This window comes from Artibeus jamaicensis, unplaced genomic scaffold (assembly GCF_021234435.1).
Source record: "Artibeus jamaicensis isolate MK-2021 breed Jamaican fruit bat unplaced genomic scaffold, CSHL_Jam_final contig_1582, whole genome shotgun sequence".
NCBI lineage: Eukaryota > Metazoa > Chordata > Mammalia > Chiroptera > Phyllostomidae > Artibeus > Artibeus jamaicensis.
Genome location: NW_026521309.1, coordinates 1,099,236 through 1,125,526, shown reverse-complemented (window position 1 = coordinate 1,125,526; position 26,291 = coordinate 1,099,236). Strand labels below are relative to the sequence as shown.

Here is a 26,291-nt window from a genome sequence, read left to right as displayed (position 1 = left end):
CCAGGCCCGGCCCGGCCCACGCCCTGGATGGGCGGCCCACCCGAGACCCATCTGAGTGCCCTGTGTGCCCCGTGAATGAGGGACAGGAAGAGGAAGGAGACCGAGAAGCACCAAGAGCAGGTGGGGAGCGGTGAGAGGCAGGAGAAATGTCCTTCTCCGGCCAATACCTGGGGAACCCTGACCTACACTAAGCTCCCCTATGATCCAACCCCCTCCTGAAGCCCTAGCTACTGCCTATATACTGACATACTTCTGCTTCTTTCAAGACACGTGGCTGATTATCAGGCAACCTTTAAAAGTAATTCTTACAAGGGAAAGTGATTCTGACATGACGCTGAGGAAGCAAGGTTTAGGAGTGTCCCCACGCACAGCGCTGAGGCACAAATGCCTGGGACACGGGGAACAGGATAAAAGGGAATCGATTTGAAAAAAACACAAGTGGGTCTTTGCAGGGACGCACAGCGACAGAAATGCTGCGAAGGGCACCCTCTGCCCCCGAGAGGCCGGAGCGAACAAGGCCGCCTGAGGAGCCAGCTGGCCGGTCAGTTTCTAAATGTCCCACGGAACACAGTTCCACAGGACGTTAACAAGTATAATGAAAAACACTGTAATTTCCAAACTTGCACCAGCTGGAGAACCAGCGGCTTAAACAAAGTTAAGGTTGTGCTGCGGAGGGACTTTTCAGAGCCTTTAACGTGCCCTGGGGCCACTTAGGAGGCACTATAAATAAGGTGACCGCAGGATCCATAGGCCAGAACCAGACACCTTGGAGAGAAAGGAGGTGTTACCAATGCAGCATCATGCCAAGACCACAGGCGCAACCCAGGGCTGTCCCAGGCGGAGCACGGTCTCCCTGGCCCTAATGTGCAGCCTCTTCCTCTCTGTCGCCTAAGGAAACCAACCCTGCCGGCCCATCAGACCAGCTCCAAAGGCCCTCACTGGCAGCCGCCCCAAAGGGCCCCATTCTTCCCTGGTTTGCAGAGCCTGTCTCCCAGGATACGGGTGTGTGCACCTACACCCCACACAGAACACAATACCACCTCCTCTCTCCATCCTCAGAGCCCAGGGACCACACTGAATGCAGGCTAGCCAGGTCGCTGAGCTGCCCTGCCCACTGGCCCAAAAGAAACATACGCAAATGCCCACCCACTCTGAAGCTGCTTTCTGCTCCAAGACCCCCTCCTCCCCAGCAAGTGCTCATGGCCTAGGTCATGAAGGAAGGGATGACGCCCCCCTGGCACTCCTCGAGGGAGCCAGCTCTCCCACCATGAGCCCCCCAGTCCAGTTCACCTGATGTCCGCCAGAGGACGCCCACCCATATGGCCTCCGGGGCGGGGGGGCTGAGTCCGTCCCTCCCAGCCCACCCTGACCAAGGCAGGGCCCACCCCTTCTGGCCACCACAGGCACCGGGCATCCCCTGCTGTGCTGCCTCCAGCCAGCCAGCCCTGGGGAAGGGACCAGAAGGGCCTCAGGCCCAGGGATGATTGCTCATCATCCTTCCTGAGTCAGATGGAACTCATAAGTCCCCTTCTGGTCCCCCTACTCCCAAATCAGGAGGATGAAGCCCCACCCATCAGACTCAGCCAGGGACCCGGGAAGAAATACGCAGGTGCCTTACCCTGGAACGAGCAGAGCCAGCTCCCCATGGAGAAGCCCCACTGCGGCCACACACGGCAGGCAGTGCTGGCAGCCGGGCCCCCACCCCTGGATCAATACCAGCGACGTCAGGAGCATTAGGAGGCTTTGCTCCCCCTCCCCCCACAGCCCAGCCACAAGAAAGCTGGCTTGGCTTTCCCCATCCTGATGCCATTAAAAAGTTTAGGATGTGGTTGGGGAGAGCCAAAGAGGCTGACCTTGAAGGGAGTGAGTGCTGCCTGGGGCTGGGCTGGGTCTGCAGGAATCAGGACTGGAAGCGGTCCGGTTCTGCCCAGGTGTGCGCAGCACCTGGGACACGTCACTTAAAATGGGGATGTGCCTCCCGTCCTCCCAGGGAGCACGGGTACCAAGGTGAAAGGCACTCCTCTGGGGATGGGGTGGGGTGGAGGCTGGCTCTGGGGGCCTCACCTGGGGCAGGTCAGGCTGGCTGCCACGTCTGGGCCCCCAGAGGGTACAGGGGTGTCTGGGCCCAACTCAGTGAGCCAGAACTAAAAGCTCTGGGACCAGCCCTGTGTGCACCCTTTGGAGAGATCAACATACAGGCGAACCTCACCCCCACAGCTCGCTCCCTGTCCAAGGGGGAATCCCATTCCAGGAAGAGGGATCTCTTCCCTGACCTCCTGTGTCCTGAGTCAGCACCATGAGGAAAGGCTGAAGGCACATTGGAGGACAGTTGTGACCAACCTAATCCAAACAGCCCACGCCTCCCACCCAGCCCACCTGCCTGGGGTGTGAGCTGAGTGTGTGGAGCTAGGTGGGACTGAACTTGGGGCCCCAGACACCCCACCTCTGGGGTGGGACAGCAGGTGCCAGTGGCCTGAGGCAGCTTGAGACCCAGCCCGGCCTCTCTCTGGCCCTGTAACTCTGGGCAACTGAGCTGAGAGCTCCAAACCTCAGTTTTCTCATCTTTAAAATGGAGAGAAGAGCACTTATCTCACCAGTTTGTTAAGAGAAATACACGTGATATAAGATGCCTGCTGCACAGCCTACTTGGGACATAGTCAGTGTCAAATGTCTTTCTGCCTATGCAGGGCATCTCTGGGGCTGGGCCACAGCACAAGGGATGGCAAAGGTCCTTCAAGAACCTGCCCACTCCATTGGAGGAGCAAGGGCAGAGGGAACTCGACAGTGGCCTCTAGCCTGTCCCCTCGCTCAGCAGCGCTCTGAGTCCCCCCCCAGCCTGGCCTGCCCTGAGCCGCGGCTCAGAAATGAGCCTGACGGAAGGGCTAAGGGCCCCTGTTCACAGTGTGCAGCAGTCCCTTCTTTTCCACAACTGCAGGGCAGCATCAGGCCCTGCCCAGCCACTGAGGGCTGCTCCAGACCCAAAGGGAGGGCCATTCGCCGGCAGTAGTCTTGAGCTGACATCTGGAGGCCTGAACCCCCGTCCCCTTGGGCCCAGGCCACATTCCAACCCCCAGGTGGCCCCAGTCACAGCTCCCCAACTTCCACCTGGGGTCCTGCCTCCTGCCCTGGCCCATCAGTGACCCCCACCCCCTGCCTTGTCCACTCAAGATGCCCTCCGGTCGGTCCTCAGACATCTCAGACCTCAGGGCCTTGCAGCCACTCTTGCCTCTGTATTGAGGCTCTTCCCCTGACCTCAGCTCTTTGGCTCCTGTCACTCAGATCTTTGCACCAACGCCACCTCCTGAGCAAGCCCCTCCCTGACCTCCTGATCCGAAGCAGCCTCCAGGTGCTCCATGTAGTCCAGCCGGGCTGTCCCTGACTGCGCTGCCCCACCCAGGCCTCTGCCCACAGGGGATCTGAGACCGCCCTCCTGCACGCCTGTTCTGACCACCTCTGGGCCACCTCCTAGTATATGAGACACCTCTTCCAACGGTCCCCTCATCTCTGCTGCTCCCTGTGTGTCACAGCTCTGGGGTCTGACACAGGCCCTCCCATCTCCATGGGGCAGGGGTGGGGGCATCAGTCCAGCCCCAGCCCTTGGCCAGACCCTCTGCCAGGAGGCTGAGCTCATGCTTTGGGAGGCAGCCACTGCCCCGATTCCCAGAACAGACTCCAGCTTTTCACTGCCCTCCATCTCTAAGCAGGCTCCAGCCTGGGCCAGACCCCTCGCCCAGTGCCCGGGTGCCCCTCACACAGAGTCCCAGCTTCCAGTGGGGTTGGCACTTCCCTCCAGCAACTCAGAGTACAGATGGCCAGTTCTGAGGGATGGGGGAGGGAGCCTGAGGGCCAATGAGAGTGGGCGGGGGCACAGTCCTGCCCTGGTGCTTCCACCCGCCCATCCTCTCCAGAGACTCTCGTTATTGAGACAAAGCAGCCCTGGATGGCAGAAATCTCCCTTCCCCTCCCACAGGGTTTCTCTGCCTTTTCCAACTCTCCCAGCTCTCCACTCCCTCCCCTAGCCTGGGTGTCTGCAAAGGCAGCTGGTGCCAGAGGAGAGAGGGCACCACCAGGCCCAGCTGCAGCCTCTCATGCCCACACGGGGCACGGGGGTGTGGCTCTGCAATCAATCGGACATTCGTGGAGGCGCCTCCTCTCTCTGGAACAGCCTTCTGGGTCGGGGGCCCAGGCCAGGGCAGACCACCCAGTCCCCACCTCAGGGGCTCCCAGGCCACTGTGCAGTGCGACCAGGAAGCAACTGTGCTCCATCCCCATTCCCTCCAGGGACTACTATGCAGCTGTTCAAAAGGACAGCAAAACCTCCGCAGGCACAACCAACCGTGGAAAAGGAGGATGCAAATACGGGTGCAACCTACGACTTAACTACTTAAAACAATGTGTGCAGCAGGGAGAAAGCCTGGAAGGAGGTACGCACGTGGTGGTGGGGCTTAGGTTCAGTAGAGGGGGCGTTTCTTCTTTTCCACTTTCAAGGTTTTCCGTAATGAGATTAAGGATGGATGGAAGGGAAAGAAATTTAATGAGTGTCGTGCCTACAGGCACTTCAGTTCCTTAACTGACTTGCTCTCATCAGAGAGGTTTTATTATCCCATTAGTGGCTCAGAGAGGTTAAGGAACTCTTCCGGGGGCAGAGCACATTATGGTGGATCAGAGCCAGATTCTGGCCACTCTTGCTCAGGGGGGAGCACCCAGGGAAGAACCCAGGAGGTGCTGTGGGCTCTCTGCAGTAGAGAAGACAGTCAGGGCAGGCCTGGCTGGTGCCCTTCTCCAGGAGGTGGGTTACACAACTGCCACTGCCACCCGCACCCCCACTGGACCAAGCTGAGCCCACTCTTCCCCACAGCCTGCGAGTCCTTTCCCCTCTACCACTTACACTGCCCTGTTCTCAAGGCCACGCTCTGTCGGGCTTCCTCCAGGAAGTCTTCCCTGATGGCCCACTCCTGGCTGTGGTGGTCACCCCCTTGACCTCTCAGAGCCCTGGCAGTGAGTGCAGGCATCCCTCCCTGCCTAGGTGACCACATGTCACAGGTCCCCCTGCCCCCACAGCCTATCCTGCACATGGGGCCCCAGGGATGTATACATCCAGTCACTGCTCTGCTAACACCGTCCAGCAGCTCCCATCACTCTTAAACCCCTGCCCCGCATCACCCGCCTCTGCCACCCTCCCCAGCCTCCTTCACACTCCTCTCTACCCAGACTTGCCTCCCTGCGTAACAAACATAATTCACTCCTGCCTTTGCCACACTCGTTCTCTCCACCTGGGACAGGCTTCCCATCTCATTTTCTCTCACCTGTCACCTTGGAGGGGAAGTCTGGGCCTTCAAACAAGGGGGCACTGGGCAGACCTGCCTGTATCGGTCACCTGCAGGCCGCACTGCACAGTGTCCTCACCCTGTCACACTGGTTGCTCAGCTCTGCCAGGGACCTGGTTCTGCCAGGTTCGGCCTGGACCAGGCCTGTGGCTCAAACTTTCCTTGCCCCAACCAAACCCACAGCCCAGATTTCCCAGTCTGGCCTCCGGCTATTTTTCTCTCTCCAAACTTCTGTGCCAATCAGATGAGACGGACAGCTTCTCACCTGGATGGCTGCCGTCAAATCAAAGCAAGGAGTTGCGCCCAGAGATGTGCATGATAGCATTGTTTATCCAAGTGAAAAATAAAAAACAGTCAAAATTTTCAACCTCGGAGAATGGGTTAAAACTTTTCCAATCCCTTCCATCATGTTCCTTTTGATCAACCCTCCAGTGGCTTCCCACAGCTACTGGGATGTTAGTAAACTGCCTGCATGACCCCAAGCTGCCCCCGCCTGGCCTACCACCTCACCAGCATGATACTCACCAGTCCCGTTCCAGCCTCACTCCCTTTCTTCCCTCCCTTGTACTGGCCACGCCCACTCCTGCCACTGAGACCTTGCACATGCTGTTCCCTCGACCTGGAACACACTCCCCTCTCCATCCATCACCTCCTAGACCGCAGGGCACAGGCCTCTCCTTCCCGACCTGGTCAGACCCCCATCCCAGGAAATCATGACAGTCAGCCTCTCCCGCCAGACAGGCAGCGCCCGGAGGGCTGGACCACACTGGTTTTGCTCAGAATGAGAGCTCAGGGGTTGGGGTTAGACCCGGTCAAAGAAGCAGGCCCTCGACTTATGTTTGTTGAATGAACAGGATATTTCACAGCCATTAAAAACAATAAGCATGTGATGTTTTAATGATAAGAAAAATTCACCTGATCATGTAAAATGAAAAAGAGCAGATTTTCAAGTTGTAGGTGTAGCACGATCACAAATAAATAAGAAAAAAAGAGTAAGGATGTAAACCAGCATCATAGTTGCCTCCAGTGGGTGGGACTGTAGGCAACTTGACTCCAGCATCAATCTTTCCACATTTCCCATAGGGTCTATCTCACTTTTACGACCAGAAAAACCAAGCAACCAACAGCTGTTCTCCACCATTTGCCCTCAGGGCAGACGCCTCCAGCCAGGGCGCCCTTTGCCCCACAGCAGGGAGACTAGCGGTCAGACAAGGAAAGGTCGAAGGGCATGGTTCCGGGTGACGAGCAGGAAGGCTGGTGGGAAGATGGGGCTGGCTCCACTGGGGCCATCTCAGACCCTGAAAGGGAGTGAGTGGGCGCAAGGAGGCAGAGGAGGCTGAGGGACCTTGGGCGAGACGCCCTTTCCTGGAACTCTGTCTCCTCGTCCGCAGTGCAGCCAACGGCGTAGCCGCCCCCCGGCCCGGGGAGCATGGACAGGAGCGGCACCCACAGACCACGCAGCAGTGCTGTCACTGGTGAATTTTTGAAGGGATCGCAGTGGACACAGAGAATAACTTCCATGTACCGCTGGCCTCCAGGGTGGTCAGAGAGGATCTTCCAGGAGATCCACACCCCACCCACCCCTCACCCTACCGCCCTTGGCCCTGCGCACCTTCCTTGGAGCCGGTGGCTGCTGCCGGGGCAGAGGCCGAGGCTGACCCAGCGGGTGCCCGGCCCATGGGGCTCGAGTGTTTCCCCCCACGGCCGGGGGGCTTCAGGCCGCTGGGCTTCTGCATGGTGGGGCCACTCAGAGGGTGGAGAAGGGCCCGTGCAGGTCACGTTCTCTCTCCCATCGTCACTCACCTGCAGGCAGAGAACAGGAGCGATCACACATCATAACATCACCCCAATGCCGACATGGGAGGATTCTGGTACTACCCACACTGTGAGGCCCAGACCATCATCACCCCCTTTTTCTACATAGGGAAACTGAGGCACAGAGAAGTGGCAGCAAATGCAGGCCCCCTGTGGCAGTGGCGTTGTCAGGACAAGTGTCCTGGTCTGCTGGACTTGCAGGTCTGCCACGTTTTTTCTGCCCACTTCCAGGGTCCAAGAGGCGGGACTCAGGAGCAAACCGGCTTGGGGTCTGCAGCAACGCGGTACAAACCCCAGCAGCCACATACTAGGACCACGGGGGTTAGCAGAGCCACCAAGACCTGAGTGTGACTCTCGCCACAGAGGACAAGCTGATGTGGAGTCTCACTCACGTGGCAACCTGGTGGGCTACTCCCCATCAGCCCCCAGACTCTCCAGGATGAGCCAGTAACTTGCAACCCTCCTAATTCGGGCTGGCAAAGCAATGTCTAATTTCATCAACCGGCTCACTGTTCTGCCTGGCCACAGAGGCCGCACTCCAGCTCTTGTGCTCACCCTCCCAGCACCTGCCTTCCCCACCTGGTGTGGTGACACAGAGGCCCATGTCCCTCGGCAGGATGGACTGACCTGCCCTCTGCCTGCCCTTCCACCGTTATGGCTCCTACCTTCATAATTAAACAGAGAAGGGGCGATGCATACAGTGTACAGTGTTTGACAAAGGGATGTCTCCGTTCTCCAAGGCAATCAGTTCAGGGAACCAGATGCCAGCAAGACAGGGCTGGCTGCAGGGAGACTGGGGGGAGGCACAAAGGACAGGCCCATGCCCGGCCTCCTCCCTCACGGTCCTGGGCGCATACCCTCTCTGGCACCAAACGTCTCAGGAAGGCACACGAGGGGCCAGGCCCCGCCCTCCCCAGAACTGCAGGCCCTTCCTGGGGAGCACACTGCCCGGTGGGGAGAGGCAATGCAGAGCACCACAGGACAGATGGAGGATTCTGGGCGAAAGCTTCACCCCGCTCAGGACCTTGTGAACAGGGGGAATCAATGTCTTCTGGGCACTCCACTCGGATACAGTGGGGGATGCCACGCCCTCTGCCCGTCCAGCCATATTCTCATCCCACCCTTGGTCACTGAACACCATTCCCTTTTAGAAAACCCTTTTCTCCACTCTTGATCCACGTGACTAACGTGAGCTGACCCCACATACACACCTGGTGCAGACACATGACCCAGACCTGGTCGGAGCCCGCTGGGGTGAGCTGAGGGAAAACCACGGGACCCAGGGAGCATCCGGGCCTGGACTCTGGCTGGGACCCTTGGGAAGAAGTTCTCCTTGCTCTGAGGCTGCCCGGTGTGGGACAGATGCCAGGAACTGCGGGGGGCCCCCGTTACCGCACGGGACAGCCACCAGGAATGATTCCAACTCAGAGAAGGCAGAGCCGACTTGCTGGATTCGATGGCCTAGATGCCTGGATCCAGCTGAGCCTGAAGATGGTCACTCGAGCCCCTCACCCCAGCTGACAAGTCCTCACATACACGTGCACTGTTTTCTCTCTGCCTAAACCTATTTGAGGGACACTGCTGCTTGCAACCAAAGAAGTTCTAATACTGAAGCCAACGCACAAGCCCACAGCAGGAATACGCGGTATCTTCAGAATGGCTCTCCAGCCAGCAAGACGAGCCAGCAACACTATGACCTGTCCTGGGAAGGACCAGCTATTCACGTGGGGCTGCCAGCCACAGGAACAGAGAGAACCGAGCTTACCCTTCCCCAAGGCACACAGCAGTGACACCTACTTGCCCAGGTGAGCCAACCGGAGAATGGGGCATCCTCTCCCACCCTGACCTGGCCCCGCAGCCTCACAGATCCAACCTCCAACCCCTGACCCACGACTCTGGCACCCCTGGAATTCTGGAGCCCGGAGTCCCTTGGTCTGGCTCGGACAGGAGGCTGCTCCTCTGCCACCCAGAATCTGGTCCAGGAAGCCTGCCCCTGGGGAGCCGCCCGTGGTTCACGACATCTCTCCCTGTGAAGCTGGTGAGGCTGTGCAGGCATCCCTGAGCCTGAGAGAGACCTGCTGAGCCAGCAAGGGCACTGAGGGTGGTCTCTGGTGACAGTGAATGGTGGCCACTCTGGGTGGCCAAACCCTGCCCCTGTGGCTTAGCCAGGGGACCCTCTGACCTAGGAAACCTTGAGAGCCGCAGAGGCCGGAGACAGAGGGGTGCGTGTTGCCAGGACAGAAGCGAGGTGTGAGGACCCCCTCAGTGGCTGAGGACCCCACAGCCACTTCTCTGCCCAAGAAAAAAAGCTACAAATCACATATCTAATGAAGGACTTGTATTCAGGACACATAAAGAACTCGTACGACTCCCTAATAGGACAACCTAGTGAAAAATGAGCAAAAGCTGCGAATGTCACTTCCCCAAACAACAAAGACATGCAAACAGCAGTAAGCACAGGAAGAAGTGACCAGTGTCAGTAGTCATGAGGCAATGAGGGTCGACACCGCACAGAGATACCACCTCACACCAGCTGGAAAGGCTGAACACGGGAGCGGCCAAGGTCAAGTGCAGCCAAGGATGTGCAGCAGCTGGAACATGCAGATTGTTGGCGGAAATGAAAAACAGTACAACCACTTTAGAAAACAGTTTGGCAGTTTCTTAAAAAGTTAAGTACACACCTATGGCATGATCCAACCACCCAAGAGAAATCAAAACACACATCCAAACAAATATTTGCTTAAAATAAAGTTCATAGTAACTTTATTCATAATAGCCCAAAACGGCAGACGCCCAGACGTGCGCCCACCGGTGAGCGCGCAGACGGCCCGTCTGCATGAGTGCATGGCACCCAGCAGCAGTAAGGGACCGCCGACGCCTGCAGCAATGCGGACAAACCTCCAGATGCACACACGGAGTGATGCATATACTCAGGTGTATGATTGTAGTCATATAAAACTTCAAAACTACAGACGGAAGGCAGGCCAGTGCTTGCTGGTGGCGAGAACAGGGACCGACTGAAGACCGGCCCGCAGAACACAGAGCTTCCTGGGCGGCAAAAACGCCCAGCACTGGGCGGTGGTGACGGCCGCACAGCTGTGCGTTTATACGCAGGTCACCAAGCCGCACTCTTCAAATGGTGGGTTTCATGTTGTGTAACTTAAACCTCAACCTTAAAAATATTATATTAAAAAATTCCGTGAAGGTTCTTCAGAGAAGTTAGTCCCGAGGCCTTCCAGGTACGCCTCACCTCCCGCCCGCGCCACTGCTGCCCTCCCTCGCCAACCCCGCCCACTCCCGCCACAGGGGGGCGGGGAGGGGACCCCCCCCCACTACCCACATTCCAGCCTCGGGGCCTTTGCTGCTCCCTCTACTTAGAATGCGTTTCCCTCAAATACCCAGGTGTGCCGCTCGTCTCCTCCAGTATCTGCTCTAATGTCTCCTCCTAAGATGACAGCCCCTCCCCAGGCCTCCCCACCCTCACCCTGCTTTGTTTGTCTCCACTGCATGGAGACAGAGACTTTGGTCTGTTTTGTTTGCTGTGGCACCCTTAGTTCTTGTCAGAACTAAGGTTCCCACAGGAGCCCAGTAAGTCCCTGTTGAATAAATGAATGCACTGGCCCATGGTGGGCAGAGGCCCAGAAGGTCCGCCTCACCCCACAGGGCCCGATACGCAGGACTGAGAGACTTGTGGTGATCAGCCCAGCTAGCCGGCTGATGCCATGGCGTTTCCTGCAGCTGGTCTGTCCTCCCCACTAGCCCCGTGCCCTTGGAGACGGCCACCAGGCGTCACAACCACATCCCTGCATTGGGGGCTCCCCAACCAGCCTTGCTGCTGATGACAATCCTCCTGACACTGGCCCACCTCCCAGACTCTGCCTGCGCCTTTTCTCCCATCTGCTTCACTTCGCCTATTTCAACCACCCATGAGAACGCCTAGTCTGATGCCTCCGCCTCCTCCTCCTCCTCCAGGAAGTCTCCCAGGATTTCTGGCCCACAGAGACCTCAGGACACACAATGAGCTAGGAGAGAGGATATAGTTCTCATTTATCTTCATCTTGCCTCCTGACAGCTCACAGGCAACCCCACGGGGGGCCACAGTCTCCCCTGGAGAACACAGCCCCACCCGATTCCTGGCACAGAGCCCACCATCTGGAAACTCCACAGAAAGCACACCTGCGGTGGCCCAGAGGACAAATTCCCATGGACGCTCCTCCCAGGAGAAGCTTCCGGAGGCTCCCACAGTTGCCCTTCTGCCCTCTGACCCCAGTGATCCCAGTAGCCTCCAGAATGAAGAACCTACTATGTACCAGGCCTTGTAGGAATACAGCCTCATTAGTCCTCACAAGCCCTGATGAGGCCGTGGCGGTCTGAGAGGCAGAACGCCTGATGCTCAGCAAGTTCAGGGACTCGCCTGAAGTCCCATGCAGCTCAGTGTCTGACACCAGCCCCGGTCTGCCCGCCTCCCACTGCCTCCCCACCGCCAGGCCCAGGCCTGGAATAACATGTGTGACACCCTGGCCTCTGGAGAAAGCGGCCACGTGCCTTGTGCCTCACTGAGAGAGTCCAGAGGAGCTGGCCAGAGAAGGGGACTCAGTCCCAGCCACTGCAGAGACTGAGGTGGGGGGAGCAGCCCATACCCCCCTCCCCTCCCCCCTCCTCCAGAGGTGGGGAGCATGGGGAAGGGGAGGTGAGGAGAGAAGAATGGTGAGCAGGAAGAGGGGGAGGAGACCAGAGCAAACTGGCCTTTGTGACTCAGCCCTAATCCTAAGGGTAGAGGAAGAGAAAGGGTTTCTTGGAAAAGCCAGACTCGGTGATAAATTGGCCTTTGGCCACACCGAGGCTGATGGGAGAGGCCTGGGAGGCGGGGGAGGAAGTAGGTTTAAGCCCAGTGGATGTCAAACCCCAGACCCAGAGTGGCTGTGGGAGCTTGGCCCAGTGCCTCCGTTTTATCACCTACAAAATGGGGTAAAAGTACCGCTGCCTCAACAGACGCAGCGCACAAGCATCCCTCCGCCTGGCACAGCGGAGCTGCCAGGAAGGGCAGCCGGTGCTCTGTCAGGCCCCCATTATGAACTCTGAAGGCCCGGGGTGCCCACACCCCCGCTCCCCGGGGAGAGGCAGGAGCAGGCAGGTGGCATTCAGACCAACAGGCCCCCTTTGTGCTGCCCTCAACTGCCATTTACCGAGACGAGCCCGGGCTGTGTTTCAGGGTTTCCATTTCAGCTGCCCGGAGGGGGGAGGTGACACACCAAAGTTCCAGTGGAGACAAGGACCCAGAACTTTCTGCCAATTGGCGGCCCAGGGTGTGGCCCCGACGGAAGGACAACCAGTGCCAAATAGGGCAGCAGAAAGCCCATCTCCGCATGCCAGCCGGCCCACAGGGCAGGAGAGGCAGCACCGAGAAGGGGGCTCCCGGGCCAGATTCTGAGTGATGAGGGAGGGTCCTGGCTAATCCCCGGCCTCCTCCTGGGACTGCGGCACTTTGGCAGGACTCTGCTGCTGGCTGTCCTGACAGTGGCAGCCCCCCTCCCCACTCAGGGGTCCCGCCAGTCCCGGCACCCACGCTCCCCACTCCTCTCCTGAGCCTGGGACCCCAGCCCACTGGCTGAAAGCCCTGAGGCTCAGGCCACATCACACTGTGGGGGGGGATGGGCAGCCTCTGTAAAAGGGAGCAGGGAGTGAGCAGGTGGTTGGGGACAAGGTGAACCACGCTCTGCCAGGTCAAACAGCCGAGGATTTAGTGGCTACAACACAGGAAGGGACTGGATTCAGGGACTGGAAGGAATAGTGACGAGGGTGTGGGGGGTGCAGTCCCCCAGTGCGGGCCACCAGGCCACGGCTACCAAAAGTGAAGGTGGGCCCGTACGTGAGCGTGGTATGGTCTCCCCTGTCCTGCCCCACTGGGCGCCCCATGCTCACACGTACTTCCAGGCACCAGGCAGAGGGGGTGAGGAACCGTGGGTGACATCAAGCAAGGGATGTGACAGATGAGATGTGCACATTAGCAAAACTGCTTTTGGGAGCTGATGAGAACGATGCGGTGGGGGGGGGGGCAAGGAGGCTTCCGTGATAGACATGGAACACAACAGTGAGGCCTGAACTACGACAGAGGCAGAGGCTAGAGGGACGGCAAGGGGAAAGGTGCTGAGTAGTATACGGGGGCAAAGAGCAAGGGCATGGGGGCACCCAGGGTTCCAGCAGGGGGTGGAGTCTCTCAGATGGGAGGGGCCCAGGAGAAGGAAGGTAGGGGCTGGAAGTGGGAGCTCGGTGTGAGGCCTGCTGGGTGTGAGGTGACTCAGAGACCTGGGGGGTGGGGGCGTGGAACAGGAGGCAGAATGATGGGTTGTGGCCCTTGGGAGAGTGACTGGGGACAGCTGAGGTGGGGGAGAATGAGGAGCACAGGTCCGGGGCACCCCCTGGTATGCAACGTGAGAGGCTGGAGAGAACGAGAAAGGCATCAGGGTATGGAACTGGAGGGCACCCCAGCAACAGAAGGGCATGAATGGGGCGGCTTTCGAGGAGAGGAGGCCCAGCTGGAGGGCTGCGGGGCCTCCCAGTCACCAGGGAGTGCAGGGCCCAGCCACAGGGAGCTCCCGTTTCCCACACAATCAGATGGGCACGAAGTCAAAAGCTAGGTGATGTCAAGCGCTAGAAAGGCCAGGGAATGAGAGCTGGTGGGCCGGGCTGGGCACAGCCTTGGGGAGCCCTGCGGGGACAGGGAGCCCTGCAGGGACAGAAGGCCCAGCCAGGACCCCCTCGGCCGAGCATCCGGGAGGCTCCCACGGGTGCTTATCGCAGCCCTCCATGCAGTGACTGGGAAATGTGGTTTGGGGGGGGCGGGGTCACTCGGGCTTCATTTCTATTTATAAGTTTGTTTCTAAAGTCCTGCAGGATGTACAGGAGTGTTCACTGTATCCATTCTATTCCTTTATTTAAATGCTAAAATATTTTATAATCACTTTTTAAACGACAAGTAAAAAGTAAAGATAAACCCAAGGGGAGGGAATTGCAAACAGTCCCCAAAGAGAGTGAACCCACGCAGGTACTTGCCACCAGGCCAAGGCTACCCAAACTGAAGGTGACCCCCTATGTGAGCATAGCACGGGCTCCCCTACTCCTGCTCCACTGGGCACCCCAACATTCACATCTGCACCAGAAACCCAGGGCTGTCCCAAGCCCCAGGTCCAGCAGGGGCCCTAACGAAGGGTGTGAGCACCGCCCCCAAAGCCTACTCCCAGCTGGCACCGACTGCCCATCCATCCAGCTTGGAAGGGAGGTTTGTTTTGTCTGCATTTGACCAAAAGGCTCAGGAAACTGCACTGGCGGTAATGCTAGAATCCCCAAGCACAGCAAAGAGCTGGGCAGGCCTGGGCCGAGCTCCCTTGAGTCTTGCCAGCTTGAAGCAGAAGCCAAAGGTCCAAGCCTCAGGCCAGTGCCCCTCTGGCCTAGGAGAGCCAGTAAGACGGCGTCTGTCTGCCTGTTCCTCTGTCCCTACACCCGCCCTCTGCTCTCACTGGGTCAGCGACGCCCTGTGGGAAGCTGCAAGCCAGCCTGGGCTATGTATACTCAACACACTTGCCAGCCAGGGACAGGGGACAGGGGACAGGGGGCCCCACAATGGGGTGGTGGTGGACCCTACTCGGGGTCCCACTAAGGGGCCAGGCAGCCATCCAGAACCAGTGTGCAGAAAGGACACTCCTAAGCCTTGGAGCAGGACTTGGGCTGGAACTCAGGCTCCACCGGCCGATGTGGCTTTGAAGATGGGCAGGGAGAGTGGTGCTGGGGAGGTGGTGGGGCAGGACAGAGCACACTGTGCCGGCAGCGTGGATGAGAGTTCAGGGGCACCCATCGTGCTAAGCAGGAAAGGACCATCCAACCTGAGCCCCAGGCGACTCCTATCTTCTCAGGCACCTGCGGCTCACAGACAAGCAGGGCCTGAGTCCCGAGCCTGGGTTCCAGTCCCACATGCTCACCACCTCACAGCCTCCGAGCCCAGGGCCACAGGCCCCATTCTGTAAAGTCAGCATCTTCCCGGTCCCGCCAACAACCCGGGGCAGCTGCAGAGCCCGGGGAATGGCTAGTCTCGCCTCAGCTGGACACCTGGGACTTCCCATCTTCCCTCAGGTTTGCAGGGATCCTGTCTCCCAGCAAAGAACAAAGGAATCGGGGCTGTGTCAGGTCTGGGGGGGTGGAAGGAGTGTCTTTACATTTCCCTGCTTCGTGCAGGCCTGTGCAGGCACACTGTGTGTGCGTACACACGCAGCTGACGTGCTCAGAACCAGGGCACAGCCATGGCCCCAGTGCCTGCTCCTGGCTGCAGGGTCAACCACAGCCCCGACGATGGGCACCCGCTGGCCACTGGCCCAGGATGCTGGGTGGCATGGGCTGGCTCTGCCAGAGGGGGTCTCCCGCCAGGCCTAGGCAGAAGGGCTGGGGAACAAGAGAGCCCAAGTCGCCCTCTGACCCACGCTTATTTCCATTTCAAAGAATGGAAGCCTTTGAAATGGAAGGCTTCTGTTGAAGCCTTCAACAGAGGCTCGGAGCAGATGCACCCAAAGTCGCAGAGTGAGATGCAACCGCCCAGATGAAGAAAATCTGTGCCAGGCAAGAGGCTCCCTGAGCTCAGACAGACTCAGAGGCCCAGGGGGAAGCTGGGCCTGCGGAGGTGGCCCAGCAATTGGAACAGAAAGAAAGGAGTGGGCTCCAGCGTCCCACCTCCCGGGCCAGGACAGTAACCCAGTCGTCTTTCATGACCGCCTCACCCACTTCTGATTTCTGTGGCAGCTCTGTCCAAAACATCTAGACCAGTGCTTGCAGGGAAGCCGCCCCATCTCCTGGGTTCTCCTCCCCAGCCCAGCCTGCACAAGCACCTAAAAACTACCAGTCTTTACAGTAAGTGGTGCTGGGTTGACTGCATAGCCACAGGGGAAAGATGCCTCTGTGGTTGGCAGAATAATGCCCCACCCCATAACTTGTGAACATGTTTACATGGCAGAGGGGAATTAGGCTGCAGGTGGAATCAAGGTTGCTAATGACATGACCTTGAGATGGGAAGATTATCCTGTATTATCCAGGCAGGCCCAGTGACTGCAAGGGCCCTTAGCAATGGAAGATGAAGGCAGGAGCAAAAGAATCAAGAGGGAGAGCAGTGTGTCAAGGCCTCAGTCCAATGCTGCTGGCCTGGAGGATGGAGGCGGGGCCACCAGCCAAGCAGTGCGGGCAGCTGTGAGAGGCTGGAAAAGGCAAAGACACAGAACCTTCCCTAGAGCCTCTAAGGAGCGTGGCTCCTCCAAGGAGCGGGCTGATACCCCGATGCAGCCAGGTGAGATCACGTCAGACCTCTGACCTCCGGAATTGTAAGATGAGACACTGGGGTGTTTGAAACTACTAAGTGTGTCGTCATTTGTTATAGCAGCAAAAGAAAACTAATAAACTTCCTCCACATCACACACAAAAATCAGCTCCTCGTGGCCGGATCTACATGTGAATGATAAAACAGCACAGTCTATAGATGGCATCGTGGAAGACCGTCCTGAGATCAGAGCAGGCACCGATTTCTTAAACGAGACACAGGAAGTGCTAAAGACAAGGGAAAGATGGATAAAATGAACAAGATTAAGAGCTTCTGTGAATCCAGTGATACTACTGAGGGGGGGGGGGCAGGCAAAGCGGGAGGAGACACTGGCAATTCCTATATTCTACCAAGGACTCATATTCAGAATATTAAAAAGGACACAAGCCAAGTTGGAAAAATCAGAAGAGTTGAACAAGCACTTCACAAAAAGAGGGTATTCAAAAGACCAATAAACATACAAGAAGATGTTCACCTTTATTAGTTATCGTGACAACGCCATCCATCCATCAGAGCGTACGAAACGAAACAGACTGACCACAGCACGTGTTGGGGAAGATACGGATCACCCACAGCGCTCCTACGTACACTGCTAGGAGGACTGTGAGCTGGTACAGGCACTCTGGAAAGTGGCTGGGCACTACATACTAGAGCCAGACATACCTAATCCTAGGACCCAGCAACTCCACGCCGAGGGCATACCCCCCACAAAACGTGTACATATGTGCACCAAAAGACATGTTCTTTTCCTAATGCTCCCACACTGAAAATAACCCAAATACCTACCACCTTTCAGACTGACTAAGTAAGTTGTCACTTAGTCCCATGTGTAAATAAATTCGCACGATGGAATAAAATGCAGCAATGAGAATAAATGAACTGCAACCACCGGTGACAATGTATATGAATTTTGCAATTATAATCTTGAGTGGAAAGAGCCAGGTATAAAAGAGTGCATAGAGTATGACTGCGTGCTTCCATTTACCGGTGTGGCTCAGTTGCTCAGAGCATCGTCCGGTAAACCGAAAGGTCACAGGTTCGATTCCCCGTCAGGGCACATGCCTGGGTGGTGGATTCAGTTCCAGTCAGGGCGCATGCAAGAGGCAACCAATCAATGTTTCTTTCACACTGATGTTTCTCTCTCTCCCAAATCAATAAATATATCCTCAGGTGAGGATTAAAAATGATGAAATGAAGTTCAAGGGCAGGTAACATTTACTTACTGATGGTGTTTGAAATCGGGGGAGGGGTCACGGTGGGTCAGGCGTATTGACTGGGAGTGAAAATGAGGGGTTTCTGGGGAGGTGGCAGGTTCTGACTCGGGTTCGGGTGCTGTTTCACAGTCGTCTCACTTTGAGAAAATTCAGCAGGCAGCACACTGATGACATGCACACTTTTCTGTGTGGATGTCGTATTTCAATAAAGTTTGCAAATGTTTCCTGGGAAGGGGTGGGAGAATACAAGTGCCTCCGGCTGCTCTGGGGCCCTTCCCCCAACAGACTGCCTGAGCTGGCGGCACCTAACCGTGTGGCCCTACCTGAGTGTCTGCCTGCCTTCCCCACGGCTCCGTGGGCTCCCCAGGGAAGGCCCAAGCCCCATGGACTTCAAGTGCCCGGGGTCTGGCACGCAGCGGCGCTGTGCTCACTGAAGAACCGTCTGGCACCAGCCTCCCTCCCTGAAGGTCAGCGAGTTGGCACCTGGCCTCCTCTCACACCTGAGCCTTCCCCAGCAGGGGGCGGGGAGGAGGCTGAGCCCACCGGGGTCCAGGCTCAGACCCTCAGTGACCCGAGAGGCCCGGCCAGAGGAGAGGGGTTGTAAACCGGGCCCACAAGGAAGCTCCAGGGCGTGCAGCCTGGAGAAGGGATGAGCCGGCCAGAAGGCCAAGGGTGCGCCTACACCTCTGGAAGGTCACCCAAAGCTGCTGGAGGACGGAGGAGGGGTAGAACCTGGTGGTCCTAGGCATGCGGCCAGTTACTAACATGCCCTCAAAGTCATGTTTGTTTGTTTGTTTTATTGCTTCCAGAAAGGCATCCCCTGCCCTTCACTAGCCTTGGCCATCAATTCTGGCAGAAGGCCACACGCCCACCCACACCCGTACAGACTGCCACCTCCCCAGACTCCCCAGACCGCTATCCACATGCTCCTGCTCCCTCTGCCTAGAATGCCCTTCCTCTAGGCCCCTGGAGAACTCCCTCAGCTGTCACTGCGAGCAGCTGAAGAGGGCAGGCTCTTTGCAAATCTTGTTCGCTGCTGGGGCTCTCGGTACCTGGGACAGCGCCTAGCACACCGGGAGCTCGGAATGTTTCATACCGGAATGAATGGAAACGCCCCCTCTGCCACCCTCTTCCTCCCCACATGCAGTCGGAGGCCCATCGCAGCTTGTTCACCACCCTCCCCCCCCCCCCCCCCCGTGGCTGCATTCACTGGCTGGCTCCGAGCAGTGTCTGGGGAAGTCACAGAGGAGCCATTCAACGTTCTTGAACGACTCGAATCCTGCAGGAAAGCCGGCACCAAGTGCATCTATCTCACGCACACTGCACAGAGCAGATGCTTGCCCGAGAAACGAGATGGGCCCAGCAAGTAAAGGGCAGGCAGTGAGCCCCCCACCACTGGAGGGGATTCAGCAGAGACTAAGGCCTGCTCTCAGAGCAAGTTTTTGCTCCAGTTGGCACAGCTGCCGTGAGAAGCTCTCCCAAACTCATGCAACTATAACCACTGTCAAAAACAACTTTAACTGGAACCTGCTGAGCGCTCTCCAAGTCCCGGGGCTAGCCAGCCACGGTGGGGGGCAGGGGGCAGGGGAGAGCAGTCCCAGGTCCACACCTCTTTCTGCTGTAAGACTTTGCCGCTTCGCTATGCTTGATCCTGAACTTGTGTGGGTGTACTTAGTGTGGGGGGCATTGGGGTGGGACGAGACCCCATTCCTCACTGAGTTGCCCCAGCCTAAGGGGCCACATATCTGTAATATTTGCTCTGCTCCAGGCACCAGTCTAAGCATTTTATAAAACTAACCCATTTAATCTTCACAGGCCTGTGAAGTAAATACTACTCTGAGATCCAATTTACTAATGAGGAAACTGAGGCCCAGTGAGGTCAAGCCCCTTTGCCCTGAGTGATGCAACCGATGGACGGCAAAGGTCTCGCTGGAACTCAGGCCCCCTCCCTGGCCACAGAGCCTGTGCTCTTAACCACTTCTCCCTACTTCCTCAGAACCAAGGCCAACTCTCCTTCACACACCCGGGCCGGGAGCACAAGGGCAGAGACTCACAGGGCACCCCACGGCCCTCAGTGCCAGGGCCACAGCCTTCAGCACTTCTGCCTGCTGACCCGGCCCTCGCCTGCCCTGGCCTTATTTCCTGGGCCCCCTCCTCTCCCAGAGTCCTGCATTCTGGCCTCTCTAAACGTGTTTCCAGAGATGCCCAGCCCCGTTGCTTGTTCTGCCAGGAATGTCTTCGCCCCTTTCCCATCCATCCCTTAGCCAGCTCCTGCGGTCAAGTGGGAGCACCCAGAGCCTCCGCACAGTCCTGTGTCACGGCCCCATGCCTCCTCCCAAGGTGAGGATTCTCGGGGCAGGGACCAGTCTGGCTCCTGGTTCACTGGGTCCCATCCACCCCTAGAGCCCATCAGACACTTGAAGGGGCTGGCTGCGAGCACCAGCCCACTGCAGCTGCAGCGGGCCCTCCAGGGGGGGGATTAGAAGGATCAGCGGGCGGCTGTCTTCCCTCCCACCCTCTGCATTCTGCACTTGGGTCTGCCCTCGGACCACACTAGCTGGCTCCTCGCTCCTCTCAAGGTGCGAACCCCCAGTCAGCTTGTTGTTTTATACAAAGCATGGGTTCACATGACTCAGTGTGACAGTACAAAGCCGCTCCAAACTCCCATTTCCCTCTTGGATCTCGCTGCTGGAAGGCTCAGAGTCAAATTACCTCCGAGACAGGGCACAGAAGTTCCCTTGGGCTTCCCCTGACTTTTACCACCGTGGGTTTCCTCTTGCTCTGGTTCTCCCATGTTTTTTTTCTTCTCATTGTACTGCACTTATCTTTACAGATCACCTCAAGGCCTTTCTGGAGCCAGACAAAGAACACGCATGGTCTCTCGGATGTCCTCTCACCTCTGCTCCCTGCTCCCTGAGCCCAACGCACCCACAGGTCTGAAAGCTGAATATGAGCTCAGTGACTGAACCTACGATCGAATTTGGAAAGGGAACAGTCTACATTAGAAAAGTATCGGAGCGGAATCAGGAATGAAGGCAAACAAAAAGCCGAAGACACCAAACCCCTCTCCTTCCCGAATCACAGGGCTCCATGACTGGACGCCAACTTCCTGCTTCGCCTGGAAGGTGAGTGGGCTCCTCACCGGGCCCTCCAGCCAGAGCACCCTTCTGTCGGCTGCCCAAACTACTCCAGGTTCCCCTCTGTACCGTCAGGAAGGCCCTCCTCAGCTGCCCCAGGTTCGCCCATCCTTCAGGACGCAGCCCAAGGCCCGCCTGGTGCCCTGCCTACCTGATAACACCGAGAATGACCTGCAACCACTGCCAGGGCAACGACCCCACTGGGCACTGAGGAGCTCTGCTTCTCGGGCCTTAAAATGTTTCTCAAAGGTGCTGATCTTGTTTATGTCTTCAGGAAGGGTGCTGATATCTTCCTAATTCAGTAGAACCCCTCAAAGGCAGGGTCTGAACCTGAAGTGCACTGTGGCCCCCACCCAGCGAGGGGCTGGTTTCCACACAGCCATCGCCCACTCCCACCCCTAATACCACGTGTTGGGGAGCACGAGCTGGGGCACCCCAGGGAGGAGCTGCGGCCAGGGTGGGTCCAAGCAGGTACAGATCAGCCCTGGACACTCACTGAGGGAAGGGAGGGTGGAAAACCGGGCACTCCCTGTGAGCCTGAAATTCCACCTTCTCACGGCAAAGAGGCCAAGAGGGCAAAGAAGGAAGTGGAGGAGCAGCGGGTGTCTTTCTGGCTGGGCTGTGGCTGGAGTCAAAGGTCAGATTCCAGGGGCGGAGCAAGGGCTGCTCAGGGAAGGCCCCACCTGTGTTCCTTAACGAAACCACCTGCCGTGCTCTGCCTTCTATTCAGAAGGGAGCCCTCTCATTGCCATTTTGAAGCAATTCTTCTGAAAACACGAGTTTTGTATTACTGTGTCTGGCTACTGGGCGTGGCAGCGCAGCCCAGAGAGGGGGTGGTGGGACAGGGGAGGTCCCATGCTGGCAAGGGGAGCCCCCATCTCCAGGTACTGAAGGAAGGAACCTTCTCAGCTCCCAAGACAGAGCCGGGGGGGACCCACAGGGCACAGCCCCTGCCACCGTGTCCTGCCCCCTTCCCGAGATCAGCTAGTTTCTCCCAACAAATCATGGAGCCAAGTGGTGGAGACCCACACTTGGCCTGCTGTGGCATCTCGGTAAACTGTCTGTGGGTCTGCCTTTGCCGTATGGAGGGGGAGCACTCGAGGACGGCAAAGCCCCCATGTGAACGTCCTCCCCAGAACACACCAGCTGATGCTGTAGCAGCCGTGCCCAGCGCTGGCTCCCACCCCCAGCCCTGGAGACCATGTGGCCTGCCCCCCACCAGCTGAGTGGATGGGGTGAGCATCCTCACCCAGGCCAGGTCAATCGGTTCTCTGGCACCCTAAGACCAAGGGGAGTGCTCCTAGGAGGTCCTGTGGCCTCAAGCTGAAGCCACCATCCAGGGCAGCCACGCCAACCGGCCAGAGAGGCAGCCCGCTGGGAGAGGAAAGGGGACAGATGCACCAGGAGAGGTGGAGAAGACGAAACTGGCAGCCCAGAGAGGAGAGCCGGAGGAGGGGCTGCCTACCAGCTTCCCACGTCCTGGGGGAGCCTGGCTGCCTGCAGTTGTTTGCTACACAAGTTCCCCTTCCCTCCTCTTAACTCTCCTTTCACTTAACCTAATTGTAGGAGGTTTCTCTCCCTGACAACAAAATTATCCCAGAGACCGGTCAGAGCCTGCCCCCTTCCCGCTCAAGAGCAGGCCTACTCATCAAGCCATGCCCACCACTCAGCTTACAAGGTGAGGCTGGTCAGGGGAGGGCCGGCACCTGAGCACTGTGCCTCTGCGCAGTGAAGGCAAGGCCGGCTGGGGCCCCAGAGCCAGAGGGCACTGGACTCTGCACCTGGGCGAACGGGGTGGCGCTGTCTGAGGACAGCACCGCCAAAATCGTGCTTCAGGGAAATTAACGTGGTAGGGGTCAGATGGTCTATAGGAAGGGGGCACGTCTCCCAGGCGCACAGTAGGTGCCTAACAAATGCATGGAGGGCAAACAGGGAAACCTCTCTATGCCTTGATTCCCTCACCTCTAAAACACAGGGAATGTATTAAGATATCCACAAACTAACACACACCGTGTAAAGAGCTCAACACAGCCCTGGCTGCCGTGGCTCAATTGGTTGGGTGCTGACCCACAAAACGAAAGGTTGCTGGTTTGGTTTCTGGTCAGGGCACTTATGTAAGGTTCGGTCCCCTGTTGGGGAGCATACAAGAGGCAACAGATCCATGTTTCTCTCCCTTTCTCCCTCCCTGCCCCGCCCCTCTCTCCAAAAAAAAGAAAGAGAGAGCTCAAAACAGTTCCTGACACAGCACGCTCAATTGAATAAGTGTTTTGTTTTTTTCAAACCTGTGCTGTTCTCCCCAACAACCTCTGGGCAGGTGCTATCATCTAATGTTTGTGTGCCCCCAAATTCATATGTTGAAGCCTAGTGCCCAATGTGGTGGTGTGAGGAGGCAGGGCCTTCGGAGCCCTCATGAATGGGAACAGCGCCCTTACAAAAGAGACCCCCCCCACTGGAGACTCTGGGGGGATGGCAAAGGAGGGGAGGGAAAAATAATAATAAATTAATAAAAAGAGATCCCCACAGACCTCCCTAGACCCTTCCACCCTAAGAAGATACAAGGCGACGTCTGCAACCCAGAAGAGGGCCCTCACGAGGCCATCCCAGCGGCCTAATCTCAGACTTCCAGACTCCAAAACTGTGCAAAATAGATTTCTGTTGTTTTTAAGTCTGCGCCCCACCAGTGCTTTGTTAAGACAGCCTGGACTAAGACAGCAGGGAACCAAGAGGGTCAAGAACACAGCTGGGCACAGAAGCAGAGGAAGGGTAAACGGCATCCAGAGGGCAAGGTCAATCGTTAGGGTGGCAGGGCCGGGGAGAGAAGGCCAGAAGGGAGCTGTCTCCTGCACTGTGGATCAGAGTGGAGAGAACAGGGATGGCCAGGGCTGTGGGGATGCTGGCCTTCCCACTACCAAGGGAGGCGGACCAGGGCGGAGGGGGCGGCTGAGGAGAGAGGCTGCAGTGTGGCAGAGGACAGGACCTGGGTGAGGCTAACACGCAGGGCTGCCTGGCAGTGGACAAACAGATGGGGAGGGAGGGAGCCACAGGGGTGTGTGGGGGTGTGTGTGTGCGTGTGTGTGCTTGCACCTGCATGCACATGGGCTATAGTGCAATCTGGCACAGCCACAATAACAGAAATTGGGCATTTGCTCCATCAAGTGAGCATACTTCACATCCACCCACCCATTCAATTCTCTCAATAACTCTACCAGGTGGATAGCATAGGTATCTTCATTTTTCTAGATGGGAAAATCGAGGCAGACAGAGGTGTAGTGATTTGTCTGAGGTCATGCAGCTCATAGATGGTAAAGCTGAGATTTGAACCCAGGCCATGAGGGTCCACCATCCAAACTTTTAGCCACCAAAGTGGACAGGACATGCTGGAAAGGGTGCCCAAGGGTAAACCCCCAACTTGGAATTTCAGGCTGTGGGTACAGAATTCTAGGTACTACTTCACAACCTGCTGGGTAGACCCGGCAGGGTGTGCACACCTGTGCACAGGTCCCCTCTGCCAGGCTCTTCTGCCTTTGAAACTCCTCTCCATCCCTACCCCCTCCACCTCTCCCAGAGTCTGCACCCACCATCCCTTGTAAGCCAGGCGCTGCAGACACAATGCATCCTGGCTCCTGGCTCATGGAGGAGGGAAAGCAGTAAGGACAGGACAATCCTTTCCCTCAATAGAACTCCCCTGCCTTCAAACCCCATGCCCCACCACCTAAATTTTTCACTGTTCTGCTGTTCTAACCCAGCAACCACCAGGCCTCCTGCCCGCTTCTGACTCTAGGCCCTACCCACACTATTTCCCTGCCTGAAGCCCCTTTGGCATCCTGGCAGCAAACTTCTGCACTGGGCTCCATCAAGCTTCCTGTCCCCCTCCCCCCAGGAGTCCCTCCTCGGTACTCCCAGCTCCCTCACGGCTACACTCAGTGATGGCTGTGCTCCCTGGAGGCTGCGATGCCCGATCCTGTGGACTTGCCAGCCCCTGGCAGTGCTGGGCCAGGTGACAGCAGCTGGATGAATGAAGGGCTCATTGTTTACATTACAACTGGTGGGGAGTGTGCTGCACACATGTGGTGCCCCACGTGGTGCTCCCTGCACCCTCCTCCTCCTGTGCCAGCAGCCCTAGGCCAGCGCCATCTCCACTAGCCTAAACCGGGCATCTTACAAGGGCGAGATCAGCCAGCACACCTCATTTGGACTCCCCATTTCTGACCCAGAAGAAAGAGGTAGGATCTCAGAGACTGGGGGATGGGCTGCTGGGTGTGTGACATCCCACAAGGTGCCCCTCTGCCCATCCTCCCCAGGGAGGGGGATAGCGCTGAGGCCTGCGCGACAGTGCCCAGGGAGCACCTGCCCCATCCAGGCCCTGCCTGAGGGACCCAAACAGGCAGGTCCTGGAGGCCGAGCGAAGCATCCTTGGCGGCCGCGGCCCCTCCCTGTGAACAGGGCAGAAAACCTGCTGCCTCACCAGCCACCAGCGCCAGCTTGCCGGGGCACCCCTGCGGGAAGCCGCCCCGCCCCAGTACCCCCTAACCACCTCCGCCATGCACTTCAACCAAGTTTTGCAAAGGGCAGTGGCCGGCGACTCCAGCCTGCGCGAGGGCTCCGTGTTCTCCCGGACCCCGCGTCTGGAGCAGGGGGCTAGGGGACCGCGCCCACCAGGCTGTGCCCTTCGGGCCTGTGAGCCCAGGGCCCTGCGACGCGTCCAGCCTCCTCGCGCTGGGGAGGAGGCGGGCTGCCCCCCCCCCCCAGCAGATGTGCCGAACTCCGGTCTCCGGCTGGGCTGGTGGAAGGGGGGGCGGAGGATGCTGACGGTGCCCTCACCACCGGGACAGGCAGCCCGGGAAGCGCCTCCCAACGCCAGCAGCACCCGCTCCTCGCTTGCGGGCGTGGGCAAGTTGAGGTGCAACCCAGCACCGGCTCCGCTCACGCCCACCCTCCAGCCCCGACCCTGCGGCCTCTCCCACGCCCGACAACGTCCCCGGGCCGGCCCGCTTCTGCCCAGGCTGCGGCCACCGCCGCCTCCCGAATCCCTCGATCCTTTGTTGCCCGGCAAGCCCCCTCCTTCAGGGGGTCCCCGCTGCTCCTACCTTCGCCCCTCCAGCATCAGGCTCGGCGGCGGCGACCCGGCGTCGGCCTCCTCCGCGGGCCCGGCCGCCGCGGGGGGAGGATGCTGCGGCCGCTCCCGCTCCCCGTCGCCCCACCCGCGGCTCAGCCCCGTGGCGCCCGGACACGGCGCTCGCGCTCGGGACCCGGGCCTCGCGCCGCGTGTGCGGCCGGCTGGCGGCCGGCGAGCCGGAGCAGCCGACCCAGGCAGCCCCGCCGCCGCCTACGCGCCCCGCGGCGAAGCCCCGCGAGCCGAGCGGAGCGGAGCGAGCGGCCCGGCTCCGGGAGGGAACAAAAGGGGCCGGCGCTGGGACGAGCGCCGGAGGGCGGGGCCTGGCGC

General features: G+C 58.4%; 1 protein-coding gene across 3 annotated transcripts in view; it reads right to left on the bottom strand.

Moving 5' to 3' along the window:
* CLIP2 (CAP-Gly domain containing linker protein 2) overlaps positions 1-26,233 on the bottom strand; it is a 70,189-nt gene extending 43,956 nt beyond the window's left edge. For all 3 annotated transcript variants that reach the window (XM_037154743.2, XM_037154744.2, XM_037154745.2), the window contains exons 1-2: positions 25,936-26,233; positions 6,940-7,130 (exon numbers count right to left, since the gene is read on the bottom strand). In XM_037154743.2, coding sequence (XP_037010638.2) covers positions 6,940-7,063 — 124 coding nt within the window. In that variant the 5' untranslated portion in view covers positions 7,064-7,130; positions 25,936-26,233. The remainder of the gene's footprint in view (positions 1-6,939; positions 7,131-25,935) is intronic.
* Between the last annotated feature and the right edge of the window lie 58 nt (positions 26,234-26,291).